The 12,882-nt window shown below is 43.3% G+C and overlaps 1 protein-coding gene and 1 non-coding gene across 7 annotated transcripts in view; one reads left to right on the forward strand and one right to left on the reverse strand.

Annotated features, from left to right (window-relative positions):
* Positions 1-12,882, reverse strand: part of CLASP1 (cytoplasmic linker associated protein 1) — a 310,910-nt gene that overhangs the window by 184,958 nt on the left and 113,070 nt on the right. For all 6 annotated transcript variants that reach the window (XM_050751936.1, XM_050751937.1, XM_050751940.1 and 3 more), the window contains exons 3-6: positions 5,160-5,238; positions 3,572-3,675; positions 2,685-2,776; positions 736-811 (exon numbers count right to left, since the gene is read on the reverse strand). In XM_050751936.1, the coding sequence (XP_050607893.1) occupies positions 736-811; positions 2,685-2,776; positions 3,572-3,675; positions 5,160-5,238 (351 nt within the window). The remainder of the gene's footprint in view (positions 1-735; positions 812-2,684; positions 2,777-3,571; positions 3,676-5,159; positions 5,239-12,882) is intronic.
* On the forward strand, positions 5,797-5,922 carry LOC126933287 (U4atac minor spliceosomal RNA). The gene has a single exon (XR_007718526.1). It is a non-coding gene; the product is annotated as a U4atac minor spliceosomal RNA (small nuclear RNA).

The raw sequence follows: 12,882 nt of genomic DNA on the forward strand, positions 1-12,882 counted from the left end.
TTCTAATGAAGTATCATTCTTATCAGTTTGTATGAGATGACATAATAAAAATGACTCTGGTTGAGAAATAGCATTGAACTGGGAGGAGAGTTCAATGCTACTTCTCCAGCCCAGACTTGTACAACTTTTGAATTGCCTGGTAACTCACAGGTGAGACAGCCAGCTCCTCTCCTACCCTCACACTAAAGAAGTGGTACTTTTCGTTAATTTAGGCAAAATCTGCAGTTCTTAAGGGTTCAGAGTTCAAGGAGTTTCCACAATGATATACACAGTGGAGCCACCCCCACAAAGCAAAATGTAGAACATTCCCATCACCTCAGAAAAGTCCCCTCAGACCCTCTTCCAATCATTCTCCCCCACCTCAGCAGATTCTGCACCACAACCCCCGGCACCACCCCTTTTGGCTGCAGAGGTGGTGGCCAGACATCTTATCTTGGAGGCTGGTCTGGAAAACATCAGTTTCTAGGCTAGTTGATTTCTCAGCCCTGTGTATGGAAGAGCGCAGAGTGGCCACCACATTTACCAATTTTAAACTTAAACGCAAACTTATTTTATATATTTAAATGTATAAATATTTTATAAATGCTAATGGGTACTGGATCTCTTAAAAAATCATTGTTCTATGAAGACTAGGACTCCAGTCCCACCCACCTATCGGGTATACACAGAGCACCAGAATGCATCTCAACAGTCTGTAAGCAATGGCCTCCCCCGCGGGTTTTCCTTCTCACTCACCTGGCTGTTTGGATCTCCAAGTAAGTTGCATATATGTGGCACAATCTTGCTTAGTGTTAAAGTCTGAGCTCCAGAGCTGAAAACAAAAGGAGTGCTTTCTTGTTAGTGAGAACTGAAGAAAGACAGACGCCTGTCTGCCCACACCTGCCCTTCCCGTGTCTCCCCAATCCCCACCACCACCTCATACCAAGTCTCTCTCCATCCCATCCACACTGGCTCCAAAGTAAATGTGTCCGATGGCCCCTTTGCACAGAGTTCAAAACCTAGGGTGGCTTCTCCCAGGTGAGTCTTCCTCCTGTCCCCCAGGGCTCTGGCCAATCTGGCCCTACCCCTTTAACACTGGGCCAGAGCACCCCGGGTCCCGCTTGCCTCACAGGTGCTGCCTCTGCAGTGCTGTTCTGTCACTGTAAGCCAACTACGAGTCACTGGAGGGACCTTGTTTAACTCTCCCGTGTGCTGTGGCAGAGCCCTCTGCTACGGTAGACAGTCAGGCAATACCGCTGGATGAAAAGACTGCAATCAAATCAGAGCATCTACCTACTGGGGCACATCTGAGCCAAGTACTACCCTACTGGGGCACATTTGAGTTACAATTTTCACCATCACCATCCCTGCCATGACAAATGGCCTTTGTGAATAAAAATCTCTTGGTTAATCTGCCTACTACCTTACCATAAATTCCTAAAACTGGAGCTACTGTGATCAAAGGCTAGAGGTTTTTTTTTTTTTTTTTTTTTTTTTTTTAAAGCTTCAGCTACATATGGCCAAATTTAATGGCACTGAAAAAACTAACATATTAAGATGGAAAAAATGTACAAGTAATATAAACATTACAATCTCAATTTTGTTTTTAAAAATAACATAACTTTACAGGTTAGGATAAAATGATTATCTGAAGGTAACAGAATTACAGTAATCTTTATTTTTTCCTTGTGTAAATTTTTATGATATATACAGTATTATTTTCATAACCAGAAAAAAAGTCTTGAAATTTATAATTTTAAAAAAGCCTCTCCTAAAAATAAGTACATGAAAAAAATGTTCACCATCAACAGCCATTAAATAAATACAAATTAAAACCACAATGAGGTATTACTACACACATATAAAAATGGCTAAAATAAAAAAGTGACAACATCCAATGGCTAGCAAGGGTATGTAGAAACCAGATCATTCGGACGTTGCTGGTAGGAACGTAAAACAGTGTGGACAACTCCGGGGAAAAAACTGGCAGTACCTTTTAAACTAAAAATGAAATTACCAAATGACCCAGCAAGTGTACTCTTGGGCACTGATCCAAGAGACATGGAAACTTATGTTCGTGTAGAAACTTGTACATGCATGTTCACAGCAGCTTCATTTATAAAAGCCAAAAACTGGAAATCACCCAAATGTTCCTCAACAGGTGAATAGTTTAACCAACTGTGATACATCTATACCAAGGAATTCTATTTAGCAAGAAAATGAACTATCAATGTGATGTGTAACCTCAAGGGTATCATGCTGAGTGAAAAAAAGATAAAACTCAAAAGGTTACATACTGTATAATTCCATTTACATAACACTCTTGAAATGACAAAATCATAGGCAGGGAGAGCAGATTCGTGCAAATTCAAACAGATTCACGGTTGCTAGGGGTCAGGATGTAGCTACACATGGCAGCATGAGGGAGCCCTGCAGTGACTGTACAGTTACATATACACACAAATGCACATGTGTTTACCTGAGACACTTGCACAAGTTCTAGGGATTGTATCAATCTCAATGTTCTGGGACTGATGCTGTACTATAGTTATTCAAGGTGCTAACACTGGGCAAGGGTGGGTAAAGGGGGTGTGAGACCTCATACTACACTTCTTTGCAACTTCCTGTAAATCTATAATTATTTCTAAGTAAAAAGTTAAAAAAAATTCAGCCAGGTAAAAATGTCAGGCTCATCCCAGACTTACGCATTGAGTGTTGCTATAAGGCAGAGACAGATGCCTTCTCGAGTACGGAAATTCTTGTGTTTGAAGCCTCCGAGCATTCTGTCCCATACGTACTGTAGATGACAAAGAACAGGTGAGGAAAGGAGAAGACTGCTGCAGCTGTCACTTAGTAAGGCAAGCCTCTCAGAAGGCAAGCCTCTTAACGGGTACCAAATTAGTCCCATCCTCTACCAACACATTTAATCCTCTCAAGAGCATACTGGAAAATGATGACATCTATCATGTTACCAAGTATACTAAATTATAATTTTTAAAACACATTCATTTACACAAGCATTTAATTCTCCCAAGAACCCTAAAAGGGAGGTACAACTGTCCTCATTTTATGGGTGAGGAAAGCCAGGCCAAAAGAGCCAGTGAGTTGCCAAAGATCACACACTCACACTGCCCTCTGCTTTTTCTCATCACCTCCCAATAAAGGACAGTGGAAGCTGGGAAGGCAAGGCTGTTTCGGTCCATCCCAGCAGCCCCAATTAACCAGAAGACAGGGGCCAGGGCTCCAGCCAGGCCTCCTGACTCCCAGACACCACGGCTTCCTCTTTTCAGACAACTGGAGAGTCGGTTACATAAATGAGCTGAAGGGTCTAATGGATTAAAACTAAGTATATTACATTCACTAATTTATTCAATACCCCCATGTTAAATCCACTATTCATCTCATACTTTTGTGACTTATTTATTTAACTATCTTGCATGAGTAAACAGATTGAATGCTGTGAAAATTTTTATCTGTAATACATCAGCTTAAGTCTATGGAGTCACACCGTTTGTGCAAGCACACACACACCCTCGCAACTGCATGCATGCGCACTGGCCAGCTGACCTCAAAACACATCTCTTGCCCCTACCTGGGGATTAGCAGCTTGATCCATGATCTTTAGCAGCAGAGTTTGGTCTTGCTCCCTCACAGAGTCTTTAGCATCTCCTAGTCTGTCTATTAGACTTGGCAGCACTGAAAATCAAAACGGAAACTGATCAAATGAAACCCTATTTGGGGGTCTGCGGTCACCAAGTACTGCTATTTCAATTATGTGGGAAGACAAACCCCTGACCCAAATGATGTATCTCCTCCTAAAACCACTCATCTTTGCTCACAGCTCTACTCTCCTTGCTGAAATCCATGAGAGTCACCAAAAGAGTCTGCAAAATCCTTTGCATGGAAAGATATACTATTTGTCTTCCTCCTTACCCCACGTTCCTCCAGCCAGTTCCAAACGTATTTGTAAGCTGATAAAAATTGAAGACCTTGATAGGAAGAGTCAATAGAAAGGAAAATTTAGGTAAAAGACAAGGAGGGGGCTCCAGCATATGTGTTTGGGGGTGGAAGGGGTAGGCACTTATGAATAATCTTACATTTCATCAACATTGTGTATTTTTAGTTTTACATCACACCCAAACACACATGAGACAGAGCCCAGCTGTCCATCTTCCCCCACCTACCCAGTGTGGACCCTCCCACCAGTGCTCCAAGTGCACCTATAGACCAGAGATCAGCTTATTTTAAGAGCTTGCAAACCTCTATAACAAGAGCTATCCCTGAATAATTCAGCTAATTTAGGAGATAAATGGAACCCTATTAAAATATCAAATTTCTAAAAGTAAAGGTTTTTTTTAAAAAATTTGTAAACAGTCGGTGCTAGAATGGGAAAATAGCTCACGACCTTTTCAGAAGGAGCATATTGGTCAGAAACTTAACAGAAAAGAATACATGTGTACCAATGTAAAATAGAGAAATTCCATAAGGAAATGGTTGCATAGAGCTTCTTAGTGTTTATACTGCCCCCATGAAACACCGGAGGTCAGGAATTTAGAGGTATTTAAATCTATGAAATCTGTGGGGTTTGTTCCATTTTGCTGACACATCGTTTTTCCTTCAGAATAACAGTGAACGTTTACTATACACTTGTAATGACATTTACAATCAAGATGAAAATAGTAATGCCAACCATAGTCATCTGGGGAAAAATACAACTGGCTTGGTTTTACAGGATTTCTCAAAGAAAACCGCCTCTCATTAAAGGGGACCGCGGTCAGGGTCAAATATGACTTGGTTGGCACAAAGGGTGACAGCTAATTTAGCATAAGAAATAAAAATGGCACTAATATTTCATATTAGAACACGTATTACTAATTTCCGTATGAGAACACAGTGAAGCCAGTACAAGGTATGGGGAAGGGGAAGGGCCAGAGGCCAGGAAGCCCAGCGGGAAGGGAAGGCAGCGGGGCGGCCGGCCGGGGCTGCGAGTGCTACGGGGGCTGCGGGGGAGGGCGGGGACTGACTGACTGGGAGGAGCGGAAGGGAGGCCGAGGGGGCTGGAGGGGAGGCAGGGTAGCGGCCGGGAGGGTTTGGGAGCAGCTAAGTGGAGAAGCCGGGAGACCGAGGGAAGGCTGGGGGTCTGAAGGGGCCGGGTCCGCTCCACAAGTGCCGCAGCTCACCTGTGCCGATCTGCGCCTTGAACCGATCCTGCAGCCGGGTCACCAGGGCGGACAGGATGTCCATGCCTAGCAGAACCACCTGCAGCGGGAAACACCGGGAGCCTGTTAGCGGCCGGCCTGCGGGGCAGCGCTCCCGCCCACCCGCTCCGGGGACGCCTCGACATTTCTGGCCCAGACGCAGTCCGAGAGTCCAGAGCGCGCATGCCGACTGGAGGACCAAAGAGATTAGCACGAGGAAGGATGATCTTCCACAAAAAGAGCTGTGTACAGCTATAACGGAAAATACTCGGTGAGGAGAAACGAAATAAAAGGCAGTACAGCGTAGCCAAACCCAGGGTAGCCGCCCGTGGAGTTCAAGAGAGCGCCGTGGCCCCGCCCCCTCCAGCCCCGCCCCGGCGAGAAAACGTATGCAAATTTTCGAGCGGCCGACGCGCGGTCTTCTGGGTAAAACCGAGCCGCCGCTTTTGCGACCCTTCAGGAGCCTCAGAAAACAAAGAATTGGTGGTGTCGTCGAAAGCCGTGGAGGCTGGAGGTAAGCTAGCTACCAGACCGACTAGGGCGGGACTCACAAATTAATCACCACAACGCAATCAGGTATTGGCGCTTCCTGCTTGCAGCGCACGCAATTTGTCCCGCAACCATCCTTTTCTTGGGGTTGCGCTACTGTCCAATGAGCGCATAGTGAGGGCAGTACTGCTAACGCCTACACAACACACCCGCATCAACTAAAGCTTTGCTTTACCTTGGTGCAATTTTTGGAAAAATGAAAAACCGCTTTTCCCAGACTTGTCAGTTTAAAAAGTAGTAAACTGCAAATAAGCTGCACTCCTGTAGCTGTGTGTTAAACCAGTAGGTGGTGCACAATATACATGATTTCATTTTCTCATCAAAAACTCTCTCAGTTTTTGCTGTGCAAACGGGGAGGGTTTCCATGTAACTTTACCCCGGTCATCTACTTCGACTGTCATGTAACTCCAGCTTTACGCTGAGCCAGCCTAGTAGTCTAGATAAAGTTTCAATAGGAGGCGAAGTTTCAGTAGGCCTTTGTACCACATAAAATGGAATCCCAGCACTTTGGGAGACCGAAGCGGGCGGATTACAAGGTCAGTAGATCGAGACCATCCTGGCCAACATGGTGAAACCCCTTCTCTACTAAAAATACAAAATTAGCCGGGCCTGCTGGCGCACGCCTGTAGTCCCCACTACTCAGGAGGCTGAGGCTGGAGAATCGCTTGAACTTGGGAGGCGAAGGTTGCAATGAGCTGGTATCCCACCACTGCACTCTAGCCTGGCGACAGAGCGAGACTCCGTATCAAAAAAAAAAAAAAGTTAAATAGTGAGCTTTCTGTGGAATGGTCCAATAGCCAGATTAAACCCTTCCTCTGTAGGAAGCAGTTTTGCACTGTGAGACTTCATTAAACACGCTTCCAACACAAAGCCGAGCACTGCCCAGTGTTCACACAACAACCAAACAGGACGGGGCAACAGTTAGGATTTCTTGCATGCAGCCTGTGCCTGCGTCTGGCGGCTGATAAAAGCAAAAACTGCGACTTTTCTATTCAGCTTTGAAATCCACTGCTTCAAAACTGAAGGAATCCAAATTGGCCCAATAATCCCCACAATATATAAAATGTTCTTGCAAGAAACTGGCTACTTGACAATATTGAAGAAAACAATTTTTAAAACTTTTATAGAGAGAACAATTTATAAACAGATTTTTCTTTTAATGGTATAAACACTTTAAAATAATGACTCTACTTTCGAGCTAAAAAGGATTAGGTTTCACACTATGACTTCCTTCCAAAGAGTACAGTATGAAGTGGGGGAGTAACTATCCAGCGGAGAAAACTGACAGACACAACCTCAGCCAGACAGTGGAGGTCAACATCAAGCACACTTGGTATGATGTCATGAAAACGGCATTTTGCCTTTGTGATAGTCCTTCCCAAAACCCTTAAGCCCAGTCTAAGCATGAGGAAAACATCAGAGAAATTCCGATAGAGGGGCATCCTACAAAACACCTGACCAGTACCCCTCAAAACAGTCAAGATCATCAAAAACGAGAACTCTGAGAATCTGTCTCAGCAACAGGAGCCGAGGGAAACATAACAACTAAATGTAATGAGGTATCCTGGAAGAGAGTCTGAAACACAAAGATGACATTTTTCCTTAGGTAGAAACTAAGGAAATATGAATAAAGCATGAAATCTAGTTAATAATAATACATCAATACTGGTTCATTGATTGTCATAAACCACACTAATGTTAGATATTACAATGAGACGATATTACCTTTGCAATTTTTCTGTAAAAAAATAGTTTATTTTTTAAAAAGAACAGCCCATCATGGAAGTGAGTTATTTAGCTTTTGTTTGGTGAAATCTTAAGCTTATCTGCACAGCTGCATTACTGGTTGCGAGTAGGGGTATTATTCATGACAGAAACATCCCTTCATACATCGCTCAAGGCTAAGGTGAAGAGGACTGTTGTTTATTTGGGGGAAGGCTGACATCAGCTGTTCCAGGACGGCAGTTTACTTGGTAGGTCTGAGCAGAGAAGGCCTCGCGAGGCCCGGGACAGTCAAGTTTCAATGCCTTGCCTAGATGAACTGGGGAGCGTGGAAACTCCCAAAGAAGACTGAGTCAGTAGATGCACCTGAGTCCCCAGAGAAACAGAACAGGAGAGGTCCAGGGCGCCAGCCAGGAGGACAAAAGGCAGTTCCAGGTACTTTCACAGCCCTTCTCCTGGGCTTCCATTTCCCTACTGAAGAAAGGGATACATGAAAAAGTCCTTGCCCAGAAGACCACTCTGATAATTAACTGTGAAAACCTCTTTGTGCCTAAACCTCCTCATCTGTAAAACAGAGACAATAGTAACAGCTACCTCGTGGGTTGTTGTGAGGATTAAATAAAGTGTGTATGTAAACTGTGCCTGGCACGTGGTGAGGGTACTTTCTTTTTTTTCCTGTTCCTGCTTTCTTCAGCCCTTAGGTCTATAAAACCAACTTCTTCTCCATGGCTCAATGGAATACACAATTCTCTTTCCTGGAAATGAGGTGTTACCTGATTCTAAAATCACAAATAAAAGTCATTCAGAATCTTTAAATTTTTTGTAATTTTTTTCTTCCAACACCATTAGCTCTGCGTGACCCTTGAGCACTGCCTCCGACATTTTACTTAATTATCTACGTTTGTGCTTGTTTCCCCAGCTACACTCCTTGAATGTAAGGAACACTACCATCTTGCATTTCCTCAGAATTCCCATAATAAATAGCACAGCGCTGGGTACAAGGTAGGTGATTGATAAACCCTACTGTATTGATGTGAAGGAGACTGGAATAGATGAGCTCTCAAGGTCCAACATCTTCTTTATCCTAAAATCCTTTAAAAGACCCTTTTGTAAAAGAGAGAAGAGGGCTGACCAGGTCACTGGGACCAATACTCCTGCCGAGCACAACTAAGAATGCTGGATATAAAAGAACTTCTGCAGCATCAGAGAACTAAGAAGGCACAGAAGAACTTCCAGGTCAAGAAACACAAACAACTAAAATCCACAGACATGAGCCTGCAACAGCTGGTTCTCTTTGCCCTGGGGCCATGTATATACTGGGAAAGGGTGCAGAGAATCACTTTAATAACCTTGTGGGTCATCTAGGAGGGCAAAGGTTACATTCCAAAGCCCTCCAAAGTTGGTGGCCTAGTTAACCCCCACCACGTGTGCTGGAAACCCAAATGGCTAGACATTAGGAGGAGAGTGAGTTGGAAATAAAACAGCCTTCACAGGGACTGCAGCCCAGTTTCCAAGCATCTGGGTGGCCCGGAAAAAAATTCTAATCCCTGACATCAGATTAAAGTGAGTTTAGACTGTTTGTGTCCAAAAGCCCTTAGCAGATAAAAACACATGTCATTTCTGGATAAAGAAAACGTCATCTTAATAATCTAGTCCTTGGTTTATTCCTGTAACAATTTTTCTTTTGTTGCTGCTGTTTGTTTTTTTGAGACGGAGTCTCGCTGTGTCGCCCAGGCTGGAGTGCAATGGTGCGATCTCTGCTCACTGCAACCTCTGCCTCCTGGGTTCAAGAGATTCTCATGCTTCAGCCTCCCGAGTAGCTGGGATGTGTTATCAGCCCGGCTAATTTCTGTATTTTTAGTAGAGATGGGGTTTTATCACATTGGCCAGACTAGTCTCGAACTCCTGACCTCAAGCGATCTGCCTGCCTCGGCTCCCAAAGTGCTGGGATTACTGGCGTGAGCCACTGCGCCTGGCCTATTCCTGTAACAATTTTTCAAAGAGAACATGTGAAACACAACCAAAGATAACCAGGCACACAGGACAAAATAAATGAAAACTAGCAGAAACAAAGACCAACCTGAACTCTGGATGCGTGGATAGGAGAATAATTACAAACAGACTTCAAAATAACAAGTCAGGCCGGGTGTGGTGTCTCACACCTGTAATCCCAGAACTTTGGGAGGCCGAGGCAGGCGGATTGTCTGAGCTCGAGTTGGAGACTAGCCTGGGCAACATGGCGAAATGCCATCTCTACGAAAAAATACAAAAACTAGCTGGGCGTGGTGGCGGGCGCCTGTGGTCCCAGCCACTCTGCTTGGGAGGCTGAGGTGGGAGGATCACTTGAGCCTGGGAGGCGGAAGTTGCAGCAAGTGGAGATCGTGCCACTGCACTCCAGCCTAGGCAACAGAGACACCTCATCTCAATAAATAAATAAATTAAATTAAATAACAAGCCTTATTATGTCTAAGACACATGATTAAAGTTTTGGGTAGAGAAATGACAACTTTTAAAGTTACACAGATTAAACAAATAATACAAGAGAAAGTTAAATACTCAACGAATGGGCTCTTTTTCCTAAGTGCACTGTAAATACATGAAGAGAACTAAACAGGAAACTAAGTCTGCAGAAAAAATCCAGAATAAAGTAAAGAAAGGCAAAAAGATGGAAAATTCAAAAGAACAGGGAAGAGAGAATAGAGAGAAAATGTTAAGTTTAAATGGAATTCAAAAAAAGAAATGACACAACAGGTATAAAGCAATGGCTGACATTCATTAGAATTTTATTTTTATTTTATTTTATTTATTTTTTTGAGATAGGATCATACTCTGTCACCAGGACTGGAGTACAGCTGCGTGATTTCGGCTCACTGCAACCTCCACCTCCCAGCTTCAAGGGATCCTCCGCCTCAGCACCCCGCCCCCTCCCCAGTAGCTGGGACTACAGGCACGTGCCACCACACCTAGCTAATTTTTTGTATTTTTGTAGAGGAGGGGTTTTGCCACGTTGCCCAAGCTGGTCTTGAACTTCTGGACTCAAGCAATCTGCCTGTGTTGGCATCCAGAGTGCCGGGAATACAGGCATGAGCCACTGCACCCAGCCCAGAATGGTATTTTAAAAAATAATAAATAAATAGTGTTGGTGAAGATGTAGAGAAACTGAAACTCTTGAACACTGCTGGTGAAGTGTAAAATGGTAGAGTTGTTGTGGAAAATGGTTACAGCAGTTCCTCAAAAAAGATTAAACATAGTATTACCATATGATTCCAGCAATTCTACTTCTGGGCCTATACCCAAAAGAAGTAAAAGCAGCCGGGCGCGGTGGCTCAAGCCTGTAATCCCAGCACTTTGGGAGGCCGAGGCGGGTGGATCACGAGGTCAGGAGATCGAGACCATCCTGGCGAACACGGTGAAACCCCGTCTCTACTAAAAAAATACAAAAAACTAGCCGGGCGAGGTGGCGGCGCCTGTAATCCCAGTTACTCGGGAGGCTGAGGCAGGAGAATGGCGTAAACCCGGGAGGCGGAGCTTGCAGTGAGCTGAGATCCGGCCACTGCACTCCAGCCTGGGCAACAGCGCGAGACTCCGTCTCAAAAAAAAAAAAAAAAAAAGAAGAAGTAAAAGCAGAGTTTCCAAAGACAGTTGTAAACCCAGGTTCACAGCATCATTACCTACAACAGTAAAAAGGTGGAAACGACTCAAGTGTTGACTGACAGATGAATGGATATGCAAAATGGAGTCTACCAGTCTGCCCATACGATGGAACTTTAGGCCTTTTCTGAAATACTACAACATGATGAACCTTGAAGGCTTTACGTGGAGTAAAGTAAGCCAGTCACAAAGACAAATGTTGTCTGGTTCCACTTACATGAAGCACCTAGAGTAGTCAAAGTCACTGATTCAGAAAGTGGACTGGTGGCTGCCAGGGGTTGTGGAAGGGAGAAACGGGAGTTATTATTTAATGGCTTCAGGGTTTCAGTTTTACAACAGAAAAACATTCTGGAGATACATGTTGGTGATGGTTGCATAATTCAAATGCACTTAATGCCGCTGAATTGTACACAAAACTAGTTGCATGGTGAATTTTATGTTCTGTATATCTTACTACAATTAGAAATAACTTTTAAACAGCTATTTAAACAATAGCTGATGGTTATGAAGCTTGTGTTATGGGGCAATAAAAATGCTCTAAAATTAGTGGTGATGGGTTGTACAACTCTGTGAATGTACTATCAACCACTGAATTTTACCCCTTCAAAAAGAATAAAAGGCCAGGCTAGTGGCTCACATCTGTAATCCTGGCACTTTCAAGGCGAGCAGATCACTTGAGCCCAGGAGTTTGAGACCAGCCTGGGCAACATGGCAAAACCCTGTCTCTACAAAAAAATACAAAAATTAGCCAGGCCTGGTGGCACAAGCCTGTAGTCCCAGCTACTCGGAACGCTGAGGTGAGACGATCGCTTGAGCCCAGGAGGTTGAGGCTGCAGTGAGCTCTGATGATGTCACTGCACTCCAGCCTGGGTGACAGAGCAAGATCCTGTGTCCAAGAAAAAAAAAGAGAAAGAAAAAGAAAGAGAAAGAAAGAGAGAAGGAAAGAAGAAGGAAAGAAAGAAAAAGAAAGAGTATATCAATACCTGAAGAGATAATGGCTGAAAACGTTCCAAAAACTGAAGAAAAACATCAAGCCACATATGCAAGAAGCCCAGTGTATCACAGTACACTAAGGAAAAAGAAATCCATACCTAGATACATTAGCTACATTGTTTAAAAGATAAAGATTAAGACCAATACTGCCAACAATAAAGAAATGCATCAGCAAAGTGAACAGACAATTACTAATCACCAACCTATAATTCTATGATCTGTAAAATACACCTTCCTAGAAAGTGAAATAATTCTCATACAAAAACTAAAAGAACTTTTCAATACTTATCTTAGAAGCTATCCATTCTTTTAAATTCAATTTTAGTGACTGTCCTGGTGCTACTGGCTTAACAATAAATCATTCCATGTAACTTGCCATATTAATAGCATGACTTTCCCCTTTATTATGTTAATCACCTCAAAAGATGCAAAGCATCTGAGAAATTTAACATCCACTGCATTCATGATTAAAAATTCTTAGCAGATTAGGAAGAGAAAGATTCTTCCTTAACTTCACAAAGGATATATTTTTTCAAACCTACAAAAAGCATCACACTTAATGATGAAGTGCTGAAAGCTTTCTCTCTGAGAGTGGAACACGATAAAAATATCCACTCTACAATTTCTGTTCAACATTGTGTCTGCAGTCCTAGCAAACTAATTTTGGCAAGAAAAAAATAAAAGTATGAAAATTAGCAAAAAAAGAAAAAATTATCATTCTAAATGGAAAATATAACTGCATAAAACAAAATCTAGAAGGGGCCGGGCACGGTAGCTCATGCCTATAATC

The sequence above is a fragment of the Macaca thibetana genome, chromosome 12, assembly GCF_024542745.1.
Source record: "Macaca thibetana thibetana isolate TM-01 chromosome 12, ASM2454274v1, whole genome shotgun sequence".
NCBI classification, from domain to species: domain Eukaryota; kingdom Metazoa; phylum Chordata; class Mammalia; order Primates; family Cercopithecidae; genus Macaca; species Macaca thibetana.